The sequence below is a fragment of the Pavona decussata genome, unplaced genomic scaffold (genome assembly GCF_977016875.1).
Source record: "Pavona decussata unplaced genomic scaffold, jaPavDecu1.1 SCAFFOLD_470, whole genome shotgun sequence".
NCBI classification, from domain to species: Eukaryota; Metazoa; Cnidaria; class Anthozoa; order Scleractinia; family Agariciidae; genus Pavona; species Pavona decussata.
Window position 1 is genome coordinate 221940 of NW_028145808.1, and position 25672 is coordinate 247611.

Sequence of the window (25672 nt, forward strand, 5' to 3'; positions counted from 1 at the left end):
TAATTTGCTGCCAGGACATGACATGTTTTTGCTGGAGGGACACACCAGGCCGGCCATGAAGCAAGCGAAGGGGATTTCAAAGGGAAAAGGGATTTATTCTTGCTCGATTCTATTCAACAAGGAGACAGGCAGAATTGTCGCAGCTAAGGACAAGTCATGTGCTGCTGGCAAGCGCGGCTTCTGTAAACACATATAAACATAGCGGCTCTGGCGTATATAAAGCTGGTAGAAGCAAAAATGTCTGGAGCGAAAGACCTACCGAAGCCTGTTAGCTGCACCGATGTACGCCAGCAGTGGGGAGTACCGTCAATGAAAGCTCATCAAGACCCGGAAAAAGAAGTGATGAAGCGAAAGCCATTACAAGAGATTGTATTTGAGAAGCATGTCCTCAGTCGAGATAATGCAGGAGGCAGAAAACGCAAATTACCTGCCGAAGTAAATATCCTTTACAGCTTTTATTTTTTTATTTATTTATTTATAAACTTCGCCAGAGGAGAAAAAAAAACAAAATGAAAAACTTCTGACAGGAGAGAACTCACAGAACGATATGTTCCAATAACGAGGCTCCTTGTATAAATAAAATCACATCATAATAATTAATTAACAATTAACAATTAATAATAACTAATTAACTAATTAACAACACATTTTAACTAATAATACAGGTAACGGTCTGCTTTGATGACATTTTATGCAGACACTTTTGAACGTTTGAGGTACTGCGGGATCGTACACATTTAAAGTCAAATCTAGGTAGTATGCCCTCAAATTAGTTTTAAATACATCTATAGATTTTGTATTGTCCCTCAAGAAGTCTGGAAGTGTGTTAAATGCTCTTGAGGCTCTTGAGTAAAAACTGTTCTGGAACGTGACAGTCTTAGCTTTAGGTATATCTAGTAATATACTCTTAGTTGGAGCAGAACGCCTGGTAACTCTAATAGGTTGAAATATCTTAAAATTGGTGTCAGAACTATTAACAATAGATTTATAAGTGTAGACTAGATCCAAGTATTCATGCCAATAGCAGAGAGGGATAAGGCCTGTGAGTGTTAGTCTGTTTTTATACGAGATACCAGTCCTGTAGGGTAGTGAGAGTATATATTTAGTTGCACGTCGTTGTATTCTCTCGATAATTTCGATCAGTTTGACTGACTGCGGGGCCCATACTTGTGAACTGTACGAGAGGTTGCTCATCACTAAGGCTGTATACAGTGCTTTGCGAGCAGATTGATTTTTGACCTCAAGTGTCGACCTACGAATAAAACCCAGCATCCTATTAGCGTTAGAGGCAGCCGCTAGTACTTGACTGTTCCATTTCAAGTCCTTACATACTAATATCCCGAGATCCTTTTGAGCATCAGTACGTTTGACTGGTGTATTTTGAAGTAAGTAAGGTGTTTCCACTAGATTGACACTCACGGCCCAGAGGCGAACCGGAAGTAGACCAACAATGTGTTGACATGCTGCGCGAGGAACTAACCAGATCAAAATATCAGCGCTTTGTTTCCAAATCCCTCTTCCTCCGTTCTGAAGAGAAGTCCAGTCCTGGCCCATCATCTGATCCATCATCTGACATTCACAAAGAAAACAGCACATCCGAGCCGAGAATACAAGCGTTTCCACAGCAGCGATCAGAGAGCTGGTTCCGTGATCGAATCGGGAAAGTGACATCTTCAAAAGCACCGGCATTGATTGGACTGTATGGGAAAAAAAATTTGTGGAAACTTGGAGCTGTGTTATCAACAAAAAACAAGAGCCACCCAAAAACTTCCAAAATTTCCAAAGAGGAATTAAATTTGAATCCTCGGCTGTTAATTGTTTCAAGACCGATAGTGGTGCAAATGTGATGGAATGTGGGATGTTCCCACTTGAATCGGACAGCCGGTTTGGTGCATCACCAGATGGGACATTTCAGGGGGAGTCGTGCAAGAGATTGATCGATGTGAAGAATGGGAACAACATCAAACTATCTGGACTGTGTTTACTTGAAGTAAAGACCCGTGCTGAAGGATGTGAAGAGCCACTGGAGTCGATCAGCGGCACCCACGTGTGTCAAGTTCATCTACAGCAAGTGTGTGCCAAAGGAAATCATGGAATCCTCCAGTCATTTGTTCCCGAATTAAACAAATCTAGGTATTTCTTAATTAAAAATAATACCAGTTTTGTTAATGTTTTTATCCGAGTTTGCTGTGCAATTCTGGACAACAAGCCCTTATCAAGATCTGATGTTAAATGTGATGGCAATCAGTATGCAAAAATTGAAGAGCTGGCCGGACAAGTCCCAGACTTTGAAAACTTGTTAGTCCTCCGGCAATGGGCAAATGCTTTGGCCAAAGGCTGCCGTGAAGTCAAGTTTGTGTGAGAGTACATTAATATTCATAATATTAGTAAAAATAGAGCTGTAACCAAGATAAAACATATTGGATTAAAGAGCGTTCTCTGGTTAAAGAGATTAAAAACATGAGTTTTTGGCTATCAGTCTAAAGGCTATAGACTGATAGCCGAAAGCTCATGTTTTTAATCTTTTTAACCAGAGAACGCTTTTTAATCCAATATTCATAATATTAAAATACAAGGCTGAAGGGGCAGATCCATGAATTATGTGAATTTTGGGTGGTGCATGATGCTGACAAATCTTGACAACATGGCAATATTAGGAAACAGTTGCTGATTTTTATTTCTTTCTTATGTCATATTATGGTTCAGCTAACCAAATCAATGTTTCTATATTGTTATACACATAAATTTATAAATATATATCTTGATTAATGATTCAATTTAAGATATATCATTATAAATTTAAAAAGAAATTATTATTGGTCATGAAATACTTATAAATAAATTTATTTAAAATAAATAATTACATAATTTATCATTACCATTACAACCAGTACTTGCTTATATATTTATATGAAAAGTATTAAGAAAATGCCCATATCAAGGGCTGTAAGCTTTACATTTAGTGTGAGTGGGACAGGAAAAAGCTGTATAATGGCTGGCCCTGTAAGCTAGAGATTCATGTGGTTATGCGACGCTACAGATTCATGACTGTATGCGATGTTAGAGATTCATGTGACTGTATACGATGCTCTGAGAGATTCGTATAACTGTATGTGATGCTAGAGATTCAAATGACAATGCGCAATGTTAGAGATTCATTTTTTCACATGATTGTATGCAATGCTAGAGATTCTTGCAGCTGCAGGTGATGCTAGAGATTCATACATGTATGACTGTATGTGAATTACTAGGGATTCTTACAGCTGCATGCAATGAGATTGAAAGTTAACTCAGGTCAGGCCATGCAGACAGGAAAATATCTGGTTCTCAGTCACAGTCCACAGACCTTGCTGCACTTGATCCATACATACGCCATGACCATTATTAGCCAAATATTTTCTCAACCAGACCAAATCCACTCAATCAAAAAGTACATATATTATCTTAATTACACAGAAAAAAATATTGGTCTTATATAATATTTACAAATAATTTAATAAATTTGATTATGAAAATTACGGGTAGAATCATAGAGAGTCCTAAAGTGTGACGTCACAAATACTAGAATTTTTGAAATTATGGGATTTTTTCATATGATTGGAAAGAGCGTGATGAAAAATGCCTACTTGCCAAAAATCAGCATCTTATTGCGTTTTGGGGTCGATATATTTAGCTCTGTTATGCCCTGATGACTCCATACAAATCCTTCTAATTTTGCCTTAGATCCAAACGTTTGGAACTGAGGCAAAATTAGAAGAATTTTGTATGGAGTCATCGCGGCATAACAGAGCTAATATGTCGACCCCAAATTGCAATAAGATGCTGATTTTTGGCAAGTAGGCATTTTTCATCACGCTCTTTCCAACCATATGAAAAAAATCCCATAACTTCATAAATTTAGTTTTTATGACGTCATCACTTTAGGACTCCATTTACAATGTGTCGATGTCCTCATGACACCATCATCAGATCAAAATATAATGTTCAACAGATAACAAGAACATTAATGTTCAAGTTCAAGTTCAAGTCCCTTGGGGCTAGGTGAAGAGTTTTGCTTTTATGCTAATATTCAAAGTGACTCAATAAAAGCAAAACTCTTCACCCAGCCTCAAGGGACTTGAACTTGAACTTGAACATTAATATTTTTGTTATCTGTTGAACATTATATTTTGACCTGATGATGGTGTCATGAGGACACCGAAACATTGTAAATATGATTCTACATGTAATTTTCATAATCAAATCGAACACTTTATCATGCTTGATAATTTAATAAATGATGCAGATAATTATTATCTTGAAAATAAATATTTATTGCTCTTATATGCATATTTAAATATTTATAAATAATTTAATAAAATAATTATGGAGAATGCTCAATTTTAACATCAGTATTTTGGCTAATATCCTTCTCCCATTAAAACCTTTTTATAACAATCTCAAATTGAGAAAATAATGTAGGGTTTCTTTGGTACAAGATTGTGTGCAAATATGGGATTGGCACAGCATTAAGTACAATGTTTGAATTTGAGAATTTTGTTATAGTTTTGATGAAATTAAAAATACTTAAAAGAGACCCTGCCAGGGTAAAATATTCCAACAAGCAACATGGTCCAAATTAAGCGACAGCAAAGCCGGAAACGAAATTGTGACAATGAACAATTACTGTCTTCCAATTTCCATCGGCGACACAATGCATTGATAAAAGACCATGACAGGGACACAAGACATATTTTTAAATTTCAAACAAGTGACACATGACCCCCCTCCCCACCCCCCCTATAGGGTCTCCTTAAAACTAATTTGAAAATAATTCTTAATTACTCTTCTTTTGAATCAGCATCAACTAACTCCCCATCATCCCTAATAAGAGGTGGCAAGAACGCAGTCAGCCAGCAGCAGACCTTCCACAATTTGGATATCAGGTGGAGATATCGAAGTGGGATGTTCCCTTGCAAGATTTTGAAAACTTTGACCCTCCTAATCCCTCTCTCCACATGGACCCTTATGTTAACGTGGACAAAACGTAGTTAGCGAATTATGACATGTATGAAAAGAATTTATGACTAAGGAACTTGCGGTAGCTTCGCACACGCCCAAACGGAAGCGTAAACTAGTATGTTTAGCTCAACTTTAATTAAGTAATTTAGTTTTACCTGAGATCTGTATTGGACACGTTTACTGTATTTGACTGCTCACCCGTTACACAGTTTCATGGTTATCCCGATCAAGAAAGATTAAGAAAACTCGCCATAGAAGTAAGTTTGTGAACATTGTTTTTTACTGTCTTATCAATTATTTCAGTTTTGCTAGTTCAGAATCTGTAAGCCTTTGAACAATGAGAACATTGAGGAATCGACCGCATGGCCCGATAATTGTTACAGCCTTATTTCAGCTATTTTCGCTTCGCTTGTTTTGCTTGTTACGTTTTTCTTATCAATTGATTTAGTTAAGTAAATTATACTGTACAATTTGATTTCAGATCGAATAAAACACTGTTATAATTATACGGTTTGCGAGTATTCTTCGGAAACGGATCGTCTTGGTTTTCTTGCGAAACACCTTACTAGAGAGTTCTTCCTGTTGCGCACATCCTCGTCAATGGAAAATTGCTGTTTTCCCTCCAACTTAACCGGAGTTTCCACTCTGACACCAAAGTTGTCCAGAATATGCTGAACAAGAAACCCCTTGTCAGCAAGCCACCTATCTCCCTGGTGTGCATGGGACAAAATACCGCTATCAGACAGGATTTCTTCGTCAGATTTGCTGCCAGGATATATGTCTGAAACGAAGACTGGCAGCATTAGCGGTGAAATTGCAATCAGACCTTTTCCGGTGTTATGGCCTTTGTACTCCGACCAGGTAGCACTTTGCTGGGTTACTTGCGATGGTTTCTCAATGAAAAGTTCCGTACAGTCGATAATCAAATATACGTCCTCGTAATCAGGTTTAAAACACCTTGGTAGATTCTTTCTCATTGTTTCCCGATCCGTTGCGAAGCAAAGTTTCCCTAGAAAGTCAGACATTCGATCAATCCAGGTTGAGAAAATTTCGGAGACTTCCTGCTGTGAGATAAAGAAGCGATCAGCCAGGTAGCCTGTTCCAGGCTCCTAGAGAGATGCGCGAAGGAGAGTGCGAGGGGATGAAAACGAGGGAGGAATGGGGGAGAGAAAAAGAGGGAAAGAAGAGGAGCCTGTAATCATTTTCTTAAACACCTCATGCCGGTATACCAGCTCCTGGTATACCCTTTGATTGGTCAGTTTTGACAGTTCACACATCACACGAAAGATATCGCGAAAGAATCTGAAAGAGTCAAAATGGCGAGTGTATCACACGCGCGTGGTTTTGATGAGTTTAAAATGCAGTTTTAGAGAATTGTCTTCGAGATTTTCCGCAAGTTAAAGTACTCAGGAAGGAGCAAATAGCTCTCGAAAGCGAGAGACAACAATGATAAGCTTTGAAAGACGAGGATCTGTTACACCCATATCCGTGATAAACAAACATCCTGCGGCAATTTAAATCTTCCCGCAGCGATATACGATAGCATAAGCATGAATTCACGAGTAAAGAAATCCAAGGATCCTGTGTCTTCACAGATAAAATTTATTTAGCGCTACCTGGAATCTTGCAGTTAATCCGAGCCGATAAACTTTAACAAATGATCAAAAGGGAAGAATCTCTGATACAAAAGGAAAATCGCTTAAAGACATGCTTGTAAAAGGAAAACTAAAAAGGCTTTTATCAAAACAACGGACACACAGAGGGAATCGTGCAGGTCTGTTAACCCCATTTTAACTTTAAACGTGCCATAAATTCTGGCCAGGGTCCTCGCACAAGTGAGGCAAAAAAAAGCTGGAAAGCTCTTCGTTTCTTAAAAGCTTGCGAAGTCACAACCAAGCGAAGACACAATATCAGCCAACACTAGAGTCTCGTCGCTCGATAACGTCGCGTTAATGAGTTCCTTATTTCGAACGGCGTTGAACAAGGACACCCGGGGAACTTTCGTTCCAAGACACGTCAAATTTTTTGGCAAAATCTACAGGATTTCGATTTTGAGGGTTGAAATCCCAAACCCGGAGGACCTTTCGATGTCCGCGACATCGAAGCGATGTATGGACAACCGCGAGAAATCGAGAACTCGCGCGAGTAATCGAAACCCATGAAAATGAAAAGTTTGACATTTTGACATGTTGACACATTTTGGAAAAAGTGGGCGGCATGAGGTGTTTAAGAAAATGATTACAGGCTCCTCTTCTTTCCCTCTTTTTCTCTCCCCCATTCCCCCCCTCGTTTTCGTCCCCTCGCACTCTCCTTCGCGCATCTCTCTAGGAGCCCCCTCGTTTTCGTCCCCTCGCACTCTCCTTCGCGCATCTCTCTAGGAGCCTGGAACAGGCTATCAGCCAGGTCTTTCTCCAGCAATCCCAAGCGCAATCTTGTCATGGTCAAAAACAACTCGTCTATGGCACACAGCTGTCGAGGTCTTCCTCTCGAGACAACATAAGAAGGATCTTTTGAAACATTTGAATAGTCATTGTAGTAATTGAGGGAGAAGCCAGGTCTTGGTTTAAGGAAATTATACAAAGCAAGAAATGTCTGGTAATCAGGTAGTCCCGTATAGAATCGCATGTCCGAGTCGGAAGCCATAAACCGACGAACTCCGAACCTCTCCATTTCTCTTCGCTCTTCCAGCTGTCTTATTCGCTCCAACAAACCATCAATTTTTTTCTGACATCCACATTTCCTTTCTTCAGCTTCCATTACAGGCATTTGCACTTGAAGAGACTCGGATGCTTGCGTCTTGTCACTCTTTGCTTCGATCAGAGACTTCTGCGTAAGATTTTCGCTGGACTGGACTACCGGAATGTTGCCATTGCTCTGCCCAAGTTCCTTTTGCGCTGGCGCTTTCTTCAACAGAAGACACGATATATCTACTGACCAGACTATCTGGTCTGTTTTTAAGTCACGTCTTGGAAATATGGAAGGGATATTATTACAACCATACTTGTGACCGTCACGAAAGTGTGCGCTGCAAACACGATCACTCGCCCTCCACTTGTAGCATTTCGTTCTCAAATTTATAGCAGAAACCAGTTGGGAAACTATAAAAAGTAAGTGTCTTGTGAATCCAACTTTTGTGGGGGCAACCCCCAACAGCGCACTTGTAAGGCATTCAGTTTCGTGATAATACACCTTACATTTTGTCACAAATTTGAACGATCACGAAATCTTTGTTTTCATCGATTTGGTCGATCTACCCAGAATTCTGCGCGAGGCGCCATCTTTTTCCGTACGGCGGATTGTGACCCTCAACGCGAAAACAGGGCTTATGAAAATTTCACGGTAAGGCTATTTCACGGTCAATGCCCGTGAAATGGAGTAAAATCATCAGATTTATCGCGAATTTCCTTTAAAGCAGAGTGAACACGGCGTGAAAAATAGTGATGCCCCCCGTGAAATTAGTCACGCCGTTAAAAAATGGACCACGCTATAAAACTTATTCATGTCGTGAAATAAACTTCACGCCGTGAAAATATAATAGACTCCACGCCATGAAGTAAATTTCACGCTGTGAATGTTATTGATGTCTACGAAAATTGATAATAACCATGCTGCAAAATTAGATAACAATGACCTGAACCAGGTTGAGTCTGCGATGTTCGCATTGTCCTGCGGTATTCCCCATGGAAATGTACCAAAGCAAAGCAAATGGCGCGCTCGATGTCTCGTGCTTCGATCGCGTGAATTCTGCCGAAATAAAGCATCATAGCCTTAGAAATGTTCAAAAGAGGAACGGTAATGGAGTAGATTTTCAAGTGTCTGGGACAATTTGAAATAAAATCTCAGGTTTTCATTGTGTAAAGTGTAATTTACTTGTCTTTCCGCTCCCGTCATTGTTAACTAAGATATGCCTGGCTAATTTCTTAAACTAGTAATAGTTTTCACTAGAGCTGCCCCCGCTTTTGAAGATCTGTTTAACACCTGTATATGGTTTTTACTGGATATAAATACTGTGCATACGAATTTAAAAAAAGAAACGTTTGAATATTTATTGAAGTTAACATCCATGTAACTGGTTAGCATATTTATCTGTAAATTTGACATTGAAATCTATTACAGTCATACAGTTTTGTTTTGTGAAACAGCAACGCATTGTATGTATAATTACCTGCAATATATTATCCATAAATCAGTTGATATAAATGTATTTCAATTGTAAAGTTAATATTCTGTGTAACAGGAATGTATTGTACGTTAAAAATTTGAGTAATTGTTGGGAAAAATCACTATAATAACCATAACAACAACAATAACTAAACTTGCAACAATGTATAAATCTATCAAAATATAATCATCTGCAGTATATTTATGTATAAATCAGGCAATATAAATCTATTTCAATTGCTGCTCGAAGATGTGAACTCGTGGTTTGAAAGGCTGCTAAAGATGGCGAAAGGTGTGAAGTCGTGGTTGCAAGACCTTGACACACTGCAAGAAGATGGCAAAACGCGATGGTTGAAATGCGATTCTATTCAGTGCTGTTGAATGCTTTTAAATTCAAATAAATCACTGAACTGCAAAATACTCCCCCTAAAACGCTGCTCGAAGATTTGAACTCGTGGTTTGAAAGGCTGCTAAAGATGCAGAAGATGGCGAAACGTGACTTCGTGGTTGCAAGACCTTGACACGCTGTTAGAAGATGGCAAAATGCGAACTCGTGGTTGAAATACTACTAAATGATGGCGAAATGCGAACTCGTGGTTGCAAGACCTTGAAACACTGCTAGAAAGAACTCGAAATGCTGCTACAGGACGAGGATACGCAAACTCTTGCTCGCAAGATCGTCAAACCCTGCTCGAAGACCTCGCTCGTGGTTGCAAGATGACGCTACCCGACAGCACCTTGCGCGCTTGCTGAAATATTACCCGAGACGACACTGCGCGCCTAGTTTGATCAAATCGAGATTTTTTTCGCATACAAACAAATTTACTTACAGTACTTACTTTCTTACATTTTGGAATTCCTTATATGTATACACGCGGGGAATCCTAGGGTGCCTCCTCGGGTTTTGGCCTCTGGGCCAAAACCCTGCGGGGGCAATAACAATGACCGAGGCTGAATGGAGGTGGACAGCGATTCCTGTTGTCTGCGGATGCTGCCAAGAAATATATAGTCCAGATTCGAATAAAATGGCGGTAAACACAGAGAGTTGGAGTCATCTTTTTTCGAAGAGCTTTTCAGCGTATTCTGGGTACGTTGCGAGCCTGGAGGAGGCAGTCAAAGTTATAAAAGAGTACGAAGTCAGTACAACTGCCACATTTACTGCAAAGTACCAGACGAAAGGTTTTGGAAATACTCCACTGGTCCCACTGGGTAAGCTAAGAATATTAAACATCTCTTTCAGAAGTTGTGACCCTCCATACGAAAACATCAAACCCAAAGCCGGGCTTCCAAAGGGTTTCTGAGACATGAACACCCCCCCCCCCCCCCCCACCCCAAAAGCGCTTTTTTCGATAAGTTTGTTCGTATGGAGGGTCACATTTATTCGGTGCTCATTAATCTTTGGTCACAAAAGATGTGGGGTGTAGTATCAAGGGGTAGAGGGGGTGGGAGGGGGGGGACAGGGGCTATAGCTTTACACCTGAAAAGGCTAGGGGGATAAGCAGCGTGGGAGGAAGCAATATAATGTTAGCTAAAATGTTATAAATATTTTTTTTCTTAATGCAGGGAAGGGTTTCAAGTTGGAATGCACTCCTCTAGGAATCCTATTATTGCATTTCTTCAAATTAAATCAAATTGGCTGTTGAGAATTTCCAATCAAATAAGTTACTCATTTTATTTTGAGTTACCCATTTGATTTTTGACGGCTAATGTATAGGTATCTACAAATGGTAACAAATATTCATCAAATGGGAGCTAGGTAGGGATACTTTTTTCTGATTTTGGGACCATACATTGTATGGAATATAATTAAATGAAAGTTGCATAAACTGTAAAGGAAAGGTAATAATATTGGGGACAACCCCTCCCCCCCCCCCCATCAGTATATTGAACATTCCCTAACTATGCAAGGCTTGTGGAAGTTTTAAACAACAAATGGTACCAATCAGTATGTCATTGTTACAATAACAAATGAAAACATACGCTGGTTTTATTACTCTAAATGACTTCTATTCATATGTATCATACTGTACTCTCAACAAGTCCTTTATAATAACCATTTTTAAATCACTGGAGCTGAAGTACTCCTTATAAAAAATTTTATTGACTACCCATCCACCACCCCTCCCCCCCCCTCCCCAGTTTTGTGCTTTTATATAATAAAAGTAGAGTTCAATAAAGTCAATATGGCAAATTAAAATGAGAGAAAAAACAGAGACTATCTGTTATAAAATAAGTGAAAGCTAGATCAAAAACAACTTGCATTCCCTTCATGTTTTTGTCTCTTTATTATAATATATTTTCCTTTTTATGTTATATTTTCAGTATGTTAAATGTTTCACTGTAAGTGATTTATTGTCACTTCTAGGTCATGCTGATGAATCAAATGTGTCAAAAAAGCTCAACCATCGTGTCTTCTGGAAAGATACACAAGCCACAAAGGGAGTCAATCTTGAATTTGATGGAATCCCGTTCATCATCTTGGGGCACAAACTCCTGGAGTGCCAAAATGGTCCTGATCGCAACAGAGCACTGAAAGAAAGACAAGCAGATAGCATAAAGGTAAATACACTAGTTATAAGATAATGTGGGCCTTCGAATACAGCTTAACCTGCAACATTCACTCTTGTCAGGCTGGCGAGGGAGAACATGACTATAGCGCTAAAAAGCGAAGATACATGGTCCAGAACACAAAAAAATGCAACTGTACAGCACAAATTCACATGAGGGAGATAATTGCTTATCCTGGCTACAAGGTAAGGATTGACTATTAAGGAAACATGTTTAACATGATATTGGCAACAGATTGGCAAATCATTCTTAGGTTATTCTTAAGGAAAAACAAAGAAATAAGCAAAGTGCTTAATGTAAATTAACCTTAAAAGTTTCTTTAAGTCATAATTAATTGCTTTATGGTAAAACCTAACACTTTTCCTTAAGTGGGATATGATTGCCAATGGGACCCTTTGATCGGTCAAGGGGCATGCTAAACCACAAATGTTTGAAAATTGAGATCATGAAATAAGCTATTTACAAATTTCATTTGGATTTCTCACAGATCACAACAGAGACAAAGGCAAAGAAGGATGCAGCTTCAAAAAGCCTCAGAAAGGATTTAAACAAAGGAGATGGCTATGGAGAAAGGCGGATTTACATCTCTCTACCCCAGCCAGATGATCACAAGAATCATCCGCTTGGCCAGGTTTGTAAATGTCAATGAGTGCAGACCTAGCTACCCATTATTGACAGCTATTGTGCTACATTATATATTAAAACATTATAAATTGTCTTTTTAGCATGCTGGATTAATGCAACGCATTGATGCCAGAGTTATAGACAAGATAACTGAATTGGTGAAGGAGGGTGTCACTAATGTGGCGGAGATGGAGCGGCACCTTCAAATCTATGTGAAAAGGGAGCTCTTTGCAGGCATGCCTGCACCTGACCCGGGTAACAGGCGCTTCTTTCCAAGTCACATTGACATATACAACAATATGTACAGGACTTCAGTTTAGATGCGCCACTCCAAAATTGATCAAGAGAACCTTGTTCTTAAGATTGCGGAATGGAAAATTGAATCCCCCCAAGACATGTTCTTTCTACGCCCAAGCACCAAGGAACAGTCTGCTGAGCATGGCAAGGTACACCAAGATGGCACACCAGTGGACAAAGAAGACAACATTTTGTGGCAGGCTGCAGGACATGACAGTAACTCTACGGCTGGGGACCTCCTTTTTGTACACCAGACAGCCTGGCAGAGAAACCTTTTACAAAAATATGGCAATGAGATCTGCCTTCTTGATGCCACCTACAAAACGTGTCGCTATGCTCTGCCCCTCTTTTTCCTTTGTGTCAAAACTAATGTTGACTACTGTGTGGTTGGGTCATTTGTTGTACAGAGGGAGACCAAGAATGCTATTACTGAAGCCCTTCAAGTGCTACACAACTGGAATCCACTATGGTCCCCCAAATTCTTCATGACTGATTTCAGCGATCCAGAAATCAGGGCAATTGAGGATGTATTCCAAGGTGGGTTTAGCAAATAGGTTAAGTTTACTTTTCACATAGATGGTAGCTTTGTCTAACGAGTTGACTCATTAAACTGTCAATTCCCCATGGTAAACAGTGACAGCATTAGCGGTAATAACAGAGGATGAGGCCAACAAACATCAATTAATGAATCAATCCTTCAATTAGCCAGTCTAAAATAAAGAAACAAGCATGAACATTGAAACAAAAAAGGTACAGTATTATAGGAAGTCATAAGGCATATCAGGGACGGGAAACCCACCCCATGGAAGGCCAAGGGTTTAACGCATATAAGATAATTTATGTAATTATACAACAGATAAGTTTTTTTTCTTTGGTAGGGATGACTTTTTGTGCAAAACCAGCCAATTTCCCAATTAATAATAATTGGATTATCCTGTCTTGCATCTGAATTGCTTGGTTTGTACATAGTTAGTCCCCTCTACTAACTATGGTTTGTATAAACTGATTTGTTATTATGTTGCCCTATAACAGAGTGTACTGTTTACATCTGTGACTTTCATCGTCTCCAAGCTTGGCAACGATGGCTCAACACCAGCAGTCATGGGTTGGTACGGTCCAAGGAGGAAGTTCTGTCCCTCCTGAGACAAATTGGCAAAGCTCCCACAGAGGATGCATACAATAAAGCTCTGAAAACACTGAAGGACAGTTGTTTCTGGAAAGAAAGCAAGGACTTACGCAATTGGTTTGAAAAGAAGTGGCTTACTGAGACCAAGGTGCATAAACATTCAGACCATTTGATACATTTCTCTTGCAGGATGCAATGACCAGGGAAGTTTTCCTGTTTCCCCCTTCCCACTCTGAAGCCACGGGTGCATTATGACAACAAACTGTATTGCTGATGATATTTAATTGGCAAATTATTGCACCTTTCAATAACGTGGAATCTTAAATTAAAATTACTGATGGTTGCGTTTTTCCCTGCCATCAATCATCGTAACGGAAGCTTTAGAAACAAAGTAGCGGGTTCAAAAGGTCGCATTCGTGCACAGTAATTGGTGGATTTTGATCCATTTCGTTTGATTGATGGCACCGAAAAATACAACCATCGGCAGTGATTTGAATTTCGGATTCCGCATGTTGTTGAAAGGCGCAGTAATAAAAATTAATAATCCTGGTGTGGTGTTTTAATCAAATTTCAAACATTTTACTCAGTTGTACAGTTGTGCAAGCGGTAAAGTACTAGGCCGAGAACATGATGTGATTAGTTCGGGAGTTGGTGACCACATTGAAAGGATCCCAATGATAACATATTGCATAGAGCCTACACGAGAGAATTGAATCTACATTTTTTGTATTTGTTTCATTTGAACTACAGAGATGGGTATGGGCTTACAGAAAGGACAGATTCAACGTTGAGATCAACACTAACAATGGGATTGAAAGACAGAACAGATCCTTCAAGGATGACTTTCTGTCAAAACAACGAGATACAAGCCTATCTGGGATGGTGTCAGTACTGGTTACGCAGTTTCTTCCAAACAGTTACTGGAAGTAAGTACATTAATTTTATATTAGTAGTCAAACCTTGAAGTGAAATGCATGTTATACTTCAAACAGACATGCTGAAATTGAGATAATGCATCTCTTGCCCTACTTAAAAATGATTTAACCAACATTTGCACAGACCAAACACCGTTGTAAAATTATGAGAAAAAAGAAAATAAAAAAAAAAGCATAACATTAGCTACATGTAGATTCTTGCTTGCAAGCCTATTGAGAGGTGCAAAATGACAACCACATACCTAAACTGACTATATTTATTTAGTATATCTAATTCCATAAAGTTGAAACACAGTAACTTGACAAATTGAACTGTGCAAAAAGAAGAGGGAAGTTGGGCGTGCTGTGCTTGTAAGCTTAATTAATGCAATATTTGAAGTGCCACTCTAGAATGTCAAGAATAAGGCGCATGCTGTTGTCGTTGAGGGGTGTTATAATTTTGGCCCCTTATTAAAGTAAGGTGTGGGATTTCTTTGAAGGCAGCACAATCAAGTAATATTGCATTATACTCTCATCCACAGGTATCTCCATCTAAATCAACGTTTCAATGGAAACTTCAAATTATACAATGACAAGCTTCCAAAGTGGCTCTATGATCGTCCACGTAGTTTTGTAAACCACTGTCGTCTGCGCCTTGATAGCTCGCGCTACATAGCAAAGGACGCTATTCAAATGGTCAACAGCAACGACACATTTTTAGTACGTGGTGAAAGTAACCAGTCCTCATACAAGGTCTACTTTGGTGACGACAACAACATGCCCATGTGTGCCATCTTTAATCATTTTCCTTCTACACACAGCTGGGATTCCCTATCATCCATCTACAGGCTGAGTCCTTATTTCTGTCTTGATCATGATGCCTCAAACATGGTCCAGAGACCCCAGGAAACACCAAAGCCCATTCAGCAAGCCAAAACACCAAGCAATGAGGAGTGGGCGGATGGAGAAGACAATCATCCCTCAAATGATCTGAAGGAGGTGAAAACTCAACAGGAAAGTTGCCTGCAAGTAAAGAAGAGGGCATTGGAATGCAGGGAATTGCTTGCTCAACTAAGGGATTTGACGTACCTTTGTGAAAAGGAGGAAGCCCTTAACGGCCTAAGAAATGCATTACAAAATAACCTCACTGAGCTGCGCCCGCATGTACCATCAGACATCGGGCTATTTGTAGAGCGCAACCCACAGAGGAAATTTAAGGCCATCAAGAGAGCACCAATGACACAACTGCAATATGCAGATCTGCCTCCTCGAAAGAAAGGAAAAATGCCTAACCACAGTGGTTCAAACACCATAAAAAGAAAATCAAGGCCCAGAAGAAAACAAGGTCAACCATCCAAGCCACCAACAGCTGCATTCCCTGGCCCGCCAAATCCACAGTCACCAGCTCAGACAGTTACAGAACCAAACCAGGCTCCACCATCCAAGCCACCAACAGCTGCATTCACCGGCCCACCAAATCCACAGTCACCAGCTCAGACAGTTACAGAACCAAACCAGGCTCCACCATCTAAGCCACCAACAGCTGCATTCCCTGGCCCGCCAAATCCACAGTCACCAGCTTAGACAGTTACAAAACCAAACCAGGCTCCACCATCCAAGCCACCAACAGCTGCATTCCCTGGCCCGCCAAATCCACAGTCACCAGCTCAGACAGTTACAGAACCAAACCAGGCTCCACCATCCAAGCCACCAACAGCTGCATTCCCTGGCCCGCCAAATCCACAGTCACCAGCTCAGACAGTTACAGAACCAGTACCAGACATATCAAGTAAAGTCACAGTACCCTCATCTAATCCAGACGTCCTGACGTCCAAACGTCAACAAATTCAGCCAAAGACAGGGGAATCCGCCAAGCATCAAGCACCCTATAGAGTTGTTAAAGGCACAATGTGTCAACAGAGTAATGAATTTAAAGAACTGAACAGGGGCAAGCAATGTACAAGCAATTGCTTAACATTCCTTCTCCATCATGAAACAACTTCTCATGAGAAAGGGTCTGAAGTTATGATAGATGCTGTGCTCAGAGCTGGGGATCGAGTACACACAGCATTAAGTGATGCAGTAGGTCACCCTGGGGACAGGCTGTCATTTGAGGAAGTGCAAACAGCAATTAACCATGTGGGAGAGAGCACCTCCGTAATCTTCCCTCAGGGTATCCTCAGTGGTGATGTTTTCTCCAAGGCAAGGAATCCACCATATATGACGCTAGAAGAAGGATTTGCAACTGCAGCCAACAGTGGGGCTTTACAGCTGAGAATTCTGGAGTACACCATAGCAATTAAAAAGTTACCTGATGGCTGCTTTCTCCTATTTGATCCGCATGCCAGAAATGCAAGGGGATTCGTAGATGGAAATGGGCATGCAACAATCATGACATTCCTGAGCTTGGATTCCGCTGTCAACTACATTAGGAAGTTTGTAAGGCAAAAGGGCTTGGAGACTGAAACACCAAACTCAGACGTTAGTCTGTCTTTAGCAGAACACTCATTCGAAATGATGCCAATATCGACAAGAAATAAAGGGCAACAGACTAGCTGCGTGTCAAGGTTGATCAAGAGAACAGCACCAGCTCAAGAACCAAAGAATTCTGCAAGGTTTAAAAGGTAAGAAAGTCCAAATGTTTGTATTATTTTAATACTCCTGTTTTATACTAGCAAACAGAAATATGACTTGAAGAAATAAGCCTAAAAAATCTTTATACTTTTAGCAGCAGTTTAAAAGCTAGGAATCAGAGGAAAACTCATGTTGAGATGGTTCCTGTTGAGACAGCAGGCTGTAAGGTGAGGCTAAGAAAAAGGCAATGCCCAAATTCTCCATACTAGATATTTAGCATTTTATAACCAAAACAATTATATAATAACTAAATTTTTATTGCAGTGTTATCTTCATCTCAATACTTTCAAAGAGAAGAAATGTCTAGATAACCCTGAGTTTAAATAGTAGAGTGGGCACTTATTATATTTATGTATTATATTTTGCTAGCACTGCTAGCAATTAAAACAATTGTATCAATTTCAGTTTCAGAAGTGTGGAACAGTCAACTCACAACAGTCAATTCCAACTACAGTTGCTGAGCAATTAGGCAACATTAGGCTGACCAATGAAGATTTACACCGTTTACAGGATAAAAAATGGCTTAATGACCAGGTGACGTATTATAATCATACCTACATAATAAACATCTTAAATGTTATAACATTTATGACATAATTATTATACTCACCAGTGACTACTAATGGCAGTTTCCTGCCCTTCAGTGGTCACAATTATTCCATCTTCTCTCAGTTAACTGCATCTCATTCTGCTTTTGAACAGATTTGAACAGAACAGTATGTTGGTCATTCACCCACTTATTTCAAATTTATATAACATTGTGCTGAATAAAGCAAAAAAACTACCTCAAATAGTAGAACCAGCCATAATGTAATGATCACTCACATGTAACAAGTCTAACAACCTTAAATAGCATAGTGCAACTGGACTCTCTTTAGGAAAAGGAGTTAGAAATTTATACCAGTAAAAGAAGCGACATGTCTGCTACCTACTAACTGATCTGAGTCTCATAATACAGCTATGTTAGACTGTAAACAGCATTATGGTATGTACACTATGAGAGCAAAGGACAAAAGATGCTTCCTTTGTCACTGTAACACAATCTAAATTTGTGTTGCATTTTGTGTTGCAGATCATCAATTTGTACATGGAGCTTATCAATCAGAGATCAAAAGAGGTATAATCTAGGATAAGACTCCAATCTCAGCCAATCTGGTAGTCCGGTACCATTTAATTTTAAGCAATGTATCAAGAATATTCTTACTAATTATTTTCATTATAAATTATTATGGAAATTATATATATTTTTTTATGTTGAGGTTGCCTGCTGTAATTGATTATATATTTTCTTAGTTTTCAGGCCTACCTAAAGTTCTATGCATGAACTCATTTTTCTATGATACATTATCTCACCGTGGAGCAAAGTGGGTTGGAAGATGGACTAAAAAGGTACATATTACCAAAATTAATCTTCATTAATAGTATTGTATATAGTCACATCTTCATTTCATAAATATATTATATGAAATGAAGATGTGACTATCGCAGTAATAATAACTAATAGTACATGAATTTTATAAATCACTTCTCTCTCTTCACTAAGATCAACATATTTGAGTACAACAAGATCTTCATGCCAGTGCATCTTCCCAATCATTGGGCACTCGGGGTACGTATGTGTCAGCTACATAAAAATTAATTGATTAGCAATGCTAAAAATCCTCAGACATTTAAAATAAATTATTAATATCTGCCTGGAACAGGTAATCCAATGTGTTCTGTAAATGGTGTGGAACTAATTGACCTACCAGTTGGTGTATCACAGGATTTATTTAATGTGACACCTCAATATGAATGCACTGGCTATGTTCATTACATCATGGAATACTAAACATAGACATCATATAGTTGATTATTTTATTTCATAGTTAATTATTCCAGTTCAAAAAATCCATTTACTCTGATGGAGATTTAGTATAAGCTAGAATTTATTTCTGTTTATTGCTTTATTAGGTTGTCGATTTCACTATGAAGAAAATCTCCTACTGCGATTCTGGAAAATCCTCGGTTGATGAAACCTTCTTCAGCAATGTCAGGTACATTTCAGTTTCATACTTTCCCATAACTTATTTTATCATCATTATCATTATTGTTCTGTTCTCTCCTTGTGGAGAGTTAAGGGCCATTTTCATAACAGATTATAGGAATAACTTTTTCCCTTTACTGATAAATTATGTAGCAGAGCTGACAAAATTCTAAGTAAATATTTTAACACAAACTAGGTGCTTTCTAAAGCAAGAAGGTGCCCGGAGAAGGGAACCATTTGATGAAGAACATTGGTGCAATTAAATTGCAAAGGTAATAACCAATCATTACTGCATTACTGAGTGTGGTGTGGAAACCCTAAGTGCAAATTAATTTTAGTTTCAGTTAAGAAAGTGACAGAACAAGTTAATTTTGGTATACTGGTAGAACTACATGTTACTGATGTTTCATTAATCCCTTTTATAAAGGTACCAAAACAAGAAAATAACTATGATTGTGGAATGTTCGTATGCATGGTGAGTTCCAAGAAACAAATAAATTTAGGTTCATTAACTTTACTTGTCTATTGTACCTAAGCTCGATTTTTCTGCCAATTGTATATAGAATAGTGGGAAGCAGAGCAGCACTGCTGGGATTGACGAGTTATTGATTAGTTATATGATATTCTGATTAGAAACTTTCTGATTCAGTTAGTTAGCATAAAAAGTAAATAATATTAATATTTGAACTTTCAGTTTGCAGAAAACCTAAGCAGGGGGGATATAATCACCATTAACCAGGCACGTGTCATTCTTAATTTAATGCTGTTTCTATGGGCCACTTATTTCCTTAGTTTAAAAAGAAACATTCATTTGTCTTTTTGTTTTTCAGAATGACATCCCAGCTATGAGAATAAAACTTAGCCAGCAGCTGCGGCTACGCACATTTCTGTGATTGTGCAAGGACAAGACAGTGAAAAAGTTCTCTAAGCAGTGCACAGGTCTACTGTGGCTAATTATATAAGAACACTTGATCCATGAAGGCTGCAGAGAAGCTCAGTGTTACATCGAATGATCGATATTAATTTTATCTCACATTTTAAAAAACTCCAACTATTCGGCATATGCCAATAGCTATAATTTCTAGACGAAATTCAGAAAAATTCAGGTTAGAAGTTATTATTGTGTAAACGTTCTTTAAATGTCAATCAAATGTGCCTATCATTTTAAATTAGGAACCCTTTGTTTTGACCGTTTTGACAGCATATAGGCCCCTGGTTATATTTCATACCAATAGGAAGAATAAACTTGACAACGTTCTTATAATGAGCTGTATTTACCTTTTTTGAGCAGGCTAGAGTCATTGTTATTTAAGAAAGGCACGTTTGGACTGTAGCCAGGTCCACGGTCCGAAATCGGGAAATATACGTTTGTAGCGAAAGTGCCGTTTTTAAAACACACAGTTTCAATAATAATTCGTTATTGAGACTTACCGTCCTTAATTCCGTTCTCGCCGGAGTCTTTCAGTCCAAATGGGCATTAAATGCAGAGCAAAATCCGCTAAATAAAGTATGGAATTCGAAGGTACATCGTAGCGCCATATTTGCTTTGCTTTGGTACATTTCCATGGGTAATACCGCAGGACAATGCGAACATCGCAGACTCAACCTGGTTCAGGTCAAAATTAATGGACCGCGCCATAAAACAACAAATTCTTGCCGTGAAATAAAATCAACGCCGGCGTGAACAAAGAACCAGTTTTCTTATTGTTTACACAATTTCTGGGGCCCTTTGATGGTGACTCGTGCACTTCGATAATGTTTGAAGAGATGCTAGTTCTGAGATACTACGTCTGCCAACAACCGCGTCCCAATTTTATACCCCGGCTGATAGGCGCGATAAAGCCTGGTTCTCACTTGCGACATAACGACATAAACATAACGACATAAGAAGGACGTTATGCCGTTATGTTAGCAGTGTGAACATGTAAACATAATGACATATTGGCAAAATAACGACATCGACATAACGACATAAGGAAAAAACTGATCTTTTCTTTATGTCGTCCATGTCGTTATGTCGTTATGTTGCTGTCAAACAAGTGTGAACAACTTCGACATAACGACACAACAAACCACCAATCAGAGCTAGAGCGGCAAAAATTGTCGAACCCAGTTCGCCACCAGCACTATTTTTTATATGGCGGCTACTGCGGAGTTGGGAGATATGACGGAGCAACCCTGGTGCGCCTCGTTTAGATGAGGAGGAACTTGCTGAAGCGGTTCGAACTTATCCAATATTGTATGATAAAAGACGTGTACATGCTCTTCTAGCTTCTTCCTGAAATACTGGACGCACCCACTCATTTCTTCTAGCTTTTTTTCCCTTTGTTGTCGTCGACGACTCCTTCGTCGAAGAAACAAATTAAATCATCTCAAAGGCAACAAGTGTTTGTTCCGCCATTTTTAAAGTATTCTTTTCACCTAACCTTAAGTCTTTATGTTGGTGTTCACATTACCGACACCGACATAAGCGATTATGTCGTGATGTCATTATGTTGCTATGTCGTTATGTCGCAAGTGTGAACCAGGCTTAAACACGAAGACGCGCTATAAAAGGGAAAGCGGTGCCCCCAAATTCAGCCCTATCCCCTATTGAGCAAATTATCCAAAATGGCGGCCAACGGCCACTGCAATGGATGGAGGGTCCTCATAGCATGTCATAGAAAACGTAGTTTAGCTGTTGAATAAATGAATAAAAGTGAAAGCTAACTAGTTTTAATTATCTAATTCTGTTCTTTCTACCATTAATCGACTATAAAATTGCAGCTTGGCCCGCAAGAGTTCGGCTAATCGACCAAGGGGCGCGCGATGTCTTGGATTTTCAAAATTCGCGCCGAGCGACATCGGTCTTCTGTTCCAATCCCCGTGTATTCCTCGACTTTTCGAGCCTTCAGTTTCCTTACAGTCTAGCTAGCGGTTTTTAGATAAACGAAATGCGGCGCTGTGAGTAAAATTATCCGTGACAATGAGCTGCAAAACAAAGCAAATTTAGCAATGACGCGAAAATTGCGATGTTGTTGTGCAACGGTTTCTACAAATCTTGCTGCACTTTGGCATTTTTTGTAGTGATCGTTGTTCAACAACGCTTAGGATCTAATTATCGTGTTGCTTTCCTTCTTCATGGCTGAAGAAAATAGTCAGTCCAGGCGTCGCCTTAAATTTTCGTTCAATGTGGAACTCCCCCGTGAACAAGAAAGCAGGTATTTCGGTATAAAAGATCGCATCAAGATGGCAAGAAGCGCTCTGAATTTGAGCAAAGCAACCTCCAGGACCCAGAATGCGGATTTGTTTGAAGCAATGTTGTTAGCTTTTGAAGAAAAGATGCAGCAACGTATCGAAACTCTGGCAAGTTTGACAAGATCGAGTCTTAGCTCGCCATCTGTCGGTAACCAAAGTTCCTCTTCCCTTTCGTCATCTAGCGAACACCCGGCTCCAATGCCCATTGCTACGTCCACTCCGAGATCGCGGACGTCTCTGCCATTTAATTCTCCTGTTCAACCTCCGCAAGCAACTTCAGAGTGTTTAGAGTCCTCCTCCTCTCAGCCTCTTCGACCTCGAAAATTTCAAATTTCCACCGAAGCAACAGAAGGTGATCAGATATACCTGTGCAGTGAAGGAGCTCTGCGAAAGTTATTTTCATTTTTCGCTACGGATTTGTTGGCGAAATGTTGCTTCTGTGGTAATTTATTGCAGTCTGATTCCATATCATTCAATAGGCAGGGTCATGCAGTCTCCATCAATATATTTTGTATGTGTGGTGATTCCATAAAGTGGTTATCATCTCCTATAATGGGGGGATCTACACCAAAATACTATGTGAATATGAGGTAGGATGATTTTAATTTTTGTATAATGTTTGTATTTGTATTATTCAATTTCTGAAGTATATTAGGCTAGTTTGTAGACAGCATAAATAAGCTTACTGTTTGAAAACTACACATTTCTTTTATAGAATGATTCATGGGATATTGTCTACTGGGTTGACAGAAACTCAGTATTCCAGTGTCTGTGAAGCCGCCAATATTGATTCAGAGGGTGAAAAAACTTTTGATACAGGTTAGACACTTTATTTGCTTTGGTTATTACATGAAATGACCATCTCACCTATGCAGGTGCATCTGACTTGTCCTTAGCAACCATGTGCCTATAGGTACCACATACCTTTCTTGGTATATTACTTCCTGATACTCCTGTTGTTTTGCTCTTGAGGTTTGACTGTATCACAATAAACTGTTTATCTGTTATGCTGTTTATATTGGGACAAATCTTACTACTCGTTTAATAAAATTCTCAAAATTTATAGTTTTGAAGAAGCTCCAGTACATGACTGTGGTAAAGAGGGTTTGTGAAGAGTCAATGCATGCTGCTCAAGAGGAGATCAAGAATAGCCCTGGTTATTTTGCTAATGGAGAGGTAGCAATTTATTTTTGTTCAACAGTTGCAATTTTCCTTGTTTCTTGTTTCATTGCCTTTGGGTGTGGTAACTTGTAAGAGAAGAGGTTGTGGACTGACATGACACTAACCATTCTGTTTTGTAGTGTGTGATCACGGATGCCAGGTATGATTCCTCTCGGTCAGCAGCGCATACAACTGTGTCAGCTCTCTCATTTTCATAAGCTGCGTTCATTGCATAATTCATTATTTATCTGGCATTCGTTCAATCCTTGTCATATGTCTCTTCACTTATAATAGTTATTATATGTTTGGTAGGACCAAAAAAGTTGTTGGTGTTTTGAACTGGAGTCGGGCCAGTGAGACGTCAGCAGTAAGCCGTGAGGTTCCCATGACAAAGGAACTTTTGACATTCCTCACAGAGACACAAGGTATATTAATTCATGGAACTATCATTACCAAGATGGAATAAAATATGGTGCAATATTAGTACATCAGCCTAAATTGTTATGTATGTTTTGTTTTCTATAGGGTTTCACGTTTCTGAAGTTGCTCACGACTTTGTCCTCCAGCTGAAGAACTGGATAATAACTAAAGGAATACTAAACTCTTTTGATTCTTGGCATGGTATGCTTTTCAGATCAATTGCTATATGCAGTTAGATAATTATGCTTTCACTAGTTACCCGTTGTATTGCTCTATGATCAAACAAACATTTCTATATTGACAGGTGCAAAATCAGTGACTATGGCAATAAAGAAAGTTGCATCGGGTCCACAGAGAGATGAGGGGACATTTCTCAGGCTACCGATAAACCAACCAATGGAATAATGAATTTTGTCAGGCTGTTGACAACATTATCGCAAGATGTTGATTTCATGCAAATGACCACAGAACACGTTCTTAGTTGACCTGAAAGTTGACCTGGAAGTTGACCCAGTTCAAACGGCGAATTTAACATTAGCCGATAATTGTAACGTTTGTGCGAAGTTGGGCATTCTATACGTTATTGCTAAGGGTATTCCCATGCATAGTAGCCTGAATTTAAAGTCAAGATACCCTTAAAAATTGTTTGCGTGATTAAACAACGGGAGTCAACAGCTGAAATGTCGCCATTACGCACTTTAATTACTACAGACTGTCAACATACAACAACATGTTGGCGGTCTAGTCAAGGCCTTGGCAATCATAGAAACGTTCAAAGCAGTAAAACACGAAACAATGGGGAAAAAGTCTTGCTAAAACAGAAAGATAGGCTATCCGAATGTGCTATTTTTCAGCAAAACGTATGACACTTATCCGATAACTTATAAATGACAGAAATATTAAAGTGCGTGAAGCTTCTCGACTGCTGTTGCATGCTACGAAAACAAATTTAATTAGATGATCCTTCAAACAAACGCGCTGTAACTTGCCCGCAGTTTATATAATAAAATATTTTTACACAGCATTGCTTTGCATTAAAGCTAGCAGTAACTAATATAGCCCGCTTCCGTTTCCTTTTAGCCAAGCGTGGCAAGCGCGCGAGGGCATTGGGCAACAAGGAGCAAAAACAGCAGGAGCAGGGGGGAGGGGCGGGGAAGGAAAGGTTCCGCCCCTCCCCCCCGCTCCTACTGTTTTTGCTCCTTTTGCCCAGCTTGCCCCGCTTGGATAAAAGGAAACGGAAACGACTGCTACGCAGGCTATAACTAATACTTCAGATTTATGTTTACTTGGGCATTTTGTTTAACTCGCCGCGATACGTAACCGGATCCTAATAAATTATTTTCATTATTTTTCACTCCAAGCGAATTATTTCACTCTGACGCCATTGAAAAGTTAGCGTAAACATAGCGTGAAATTTCCACTTCACGGTGTGAAGTTTCAAATACACGCGCCGTGGGCGTGAAAAAAAATTCATTATTCACCTCCGAGCAGCCGAAGAGAGAC

General features: G+C 39.4%; 5 protein-coding genes across 9 annotated transcripts; 3 read left to right on the forward strand and 2 right to left on the reverse strand.

Moving 5' to 3' along the window:
* Nucleotides 1-472: 472 nt before the first annotated feature.
* Nucleotides 473-1671, reverse strand: LOC146450260 (uncharacterized). Its single transcript, XM_085100568.1, has one exon. The coding sequence runs from the start codon at nt 1669-1671 to the stop codon at nt 637-639; it is 1035 nt and encodes a 344-aa protein (XP_084956694.1). The 3' UTR covers nt 473-636.
* Nucleotides 1672-5504: 3833 nt separating this feature from the next.
* LOC146450261 (uncharacterized) lies at nt 5505-8892 on the reverse strand. Its single transcript, XM_085100569.1, has 3 exons — nt 8872-8892; nt 7384-7905; nt 5505-6110 (listed from the first exon to the last, which is right to left on the reverse strand). Exons 1-3 carry the CDS (start codon nt 8890-8892, stop codon nt 5505-5507), a joined length of 1149 nt encoding a protein of 382 aa, XP_084956695.1.
* Nucleotides 8893-10594: 1702 nt separating this feature from the next.
* Nucleotides 10595-20615, forward strand: LOC146450262 (calcium-responsive transcription factor-like). 5 transcript variants are annotated; one of them, XM_085100581.1, is made up of 4 exons: nt 10595-11721; nt 11793-11915; nt 12218-12361; nt 12456-12674. In XM_085100581.1, the coding sequence occupies exons 1-4, from the start codon at nt 11470-11472 to the stop codon at nt 12672-12674; spliced, it is 738 nt and encodes a 245-aa protein (XP_084956707.1). In that variant the 5' UTR covers nt 10595-11469. The 5 variants fall into 5 exon arrangements, 2 of the variants coding, with proteins under 2 accessions (XP_084956707.1, XP_084956708.1); XM_085100582.1 differs by lacking the exon at nt 11793-11915 and having other exon boundaries at nt 10602-11721; XR_014860346.1 differs by lacking the exons at nt 11793-11915; nt 12218-12361; nt 12456-12674 and adding exons at nt 19548-19623; nt 19779-20615 and having other exon boundaries at nt 11577-11721.
* LOC146450263 (uncharacterized) lies at nt 12675-18463 on the forward strand. The gene is made up of 8 exons (XM_085100567.1): nt 12675-13188; nt 13684-13925; nt 14528-14703; nt 15234-16272; nt 16351-17315; nt 17420-17492; nt 17731-17859; nt 18398-18463. The coding sequence occupies exons 1-8, from the start codon at nt 12675-12677 to the stop codon at nt 18446-18448; spliced, it is 3189 nt and encodes a 1062-aa protein (XP_084956693.1). The 3' UTR covers nt 18449-18463.
* Nucleotides 20616-22505: 1890 nt separating the features above from the next.
* LOC146450264 (uncharacterized) lies at nt 22506-25084 on the forward strand. The gene is made up of 7 exons (XM_085100579.1): nt 22506-23178; nt 23304-23407; nt 23655-23764; nt 23890-23963; nt 24062-24174; nt 24275-24370; nt 24474-25084. Exons 1-7 carry the CDS (start codon nt 22580-22582, stop codon nt 24572-24574), a joined length of 1197 nt encoding a protein of 398 aa, XP_084956705.1. The 5' UTR covers nt 22506-22579; the 3' UTR covers nt 24575-25084.
* The last annotated feature ends 588 nt before the right edge of the window (nt 25085-25672 follow it).

Bases quoted from the DNA above. Each gene is read 5' to 3' on its own strand.
- LOC146450260 (XM_085100568.1), bottom strand. From the start codon at position 1,671: ATGTCACTTTCCCGATTCGATCACGGAACCAGCTCTCTGATCGCTGCT.
- LOC146450261 (XM_085100569.1), bottom strand. From the start codon at position 8,892: ATGACGGGAGCGGAAAGACAA. The intron at 7,906-8,871 runs GTAAATTACACT...CTTCTGTTGAAG, and splicing joins TGACGGGAGCGGAAAGACAA to AAAGCGCCAGCGCAAAAGGA. The intron at 6,111-7,383 runs GCTCCTAGAGAG...GCATCTCTCTAG, and splicing joins TGGCTGATAGCCTGTTCCAG to GAGCCTGGAACAGGCTACCT.
- LOC146450262 (XM_085100581.1), top strand. From the start codon at position 11,470: ATGTTATATTTTCAGTATGTTAAATGTTTCACTGTAAGTGATTTATTG. The intron at 11,722-11,792 runs GTAAATACACTA...CACTCTTGTCAG, and splicing joins GACAAGCAGATAGCATAAAG to GCTGGCGAGGGAGAACATGA. The intron at 12,362-12,455 runs GTTTGTAAATGT...TTGTCTTTTTAG, and splicing joins AGAATCATCCGCTTGGCCAG to CATGCTGGATTAATGCAACG.
- LOC146450263 (XM_085100567.1), top strand. From the start codon at position 12,675: ATGCGCCACTCCAAAATTGATCAAGAGAACCTTGTTCTTAAGATTGCG. The intron at 14,704-15,233 runs GTAAGTACATTA...TCTCATCCACAG, and splicing joins CTTCCAAACAGTTACTGGAA to GTATCTCCATCTAAATCAAC. The intron at 17,860-18,397 runs GTGACGTATTAT...TTTGTGTTGCAG, and splicing joins AAAAATGGCTTAATGACCAG to ATCATCAATTTGTACATGGA.
- LOC146450264 (XM_085100579.1), top strand. From the start codon at position 22,580: ATGGCAAGAAGCGCTCTGAATTTGAGCAAAGCAACCTCCAGGACCCAG. The intron at 23,179-23,303 runs GTAGGATGATTT...TTTCTTTTATAG, and splicing joins AAATACTATGTGAATATGAG to AATGATTCATGGGATATTGT. The intron at 23,408-23,654 runs GTTAGACACTTT...CAAAATTTATAG, and splicing joins TGAAAAAACTTTTGATACAG to TTTTGAAGAAGCTCCAGTAC.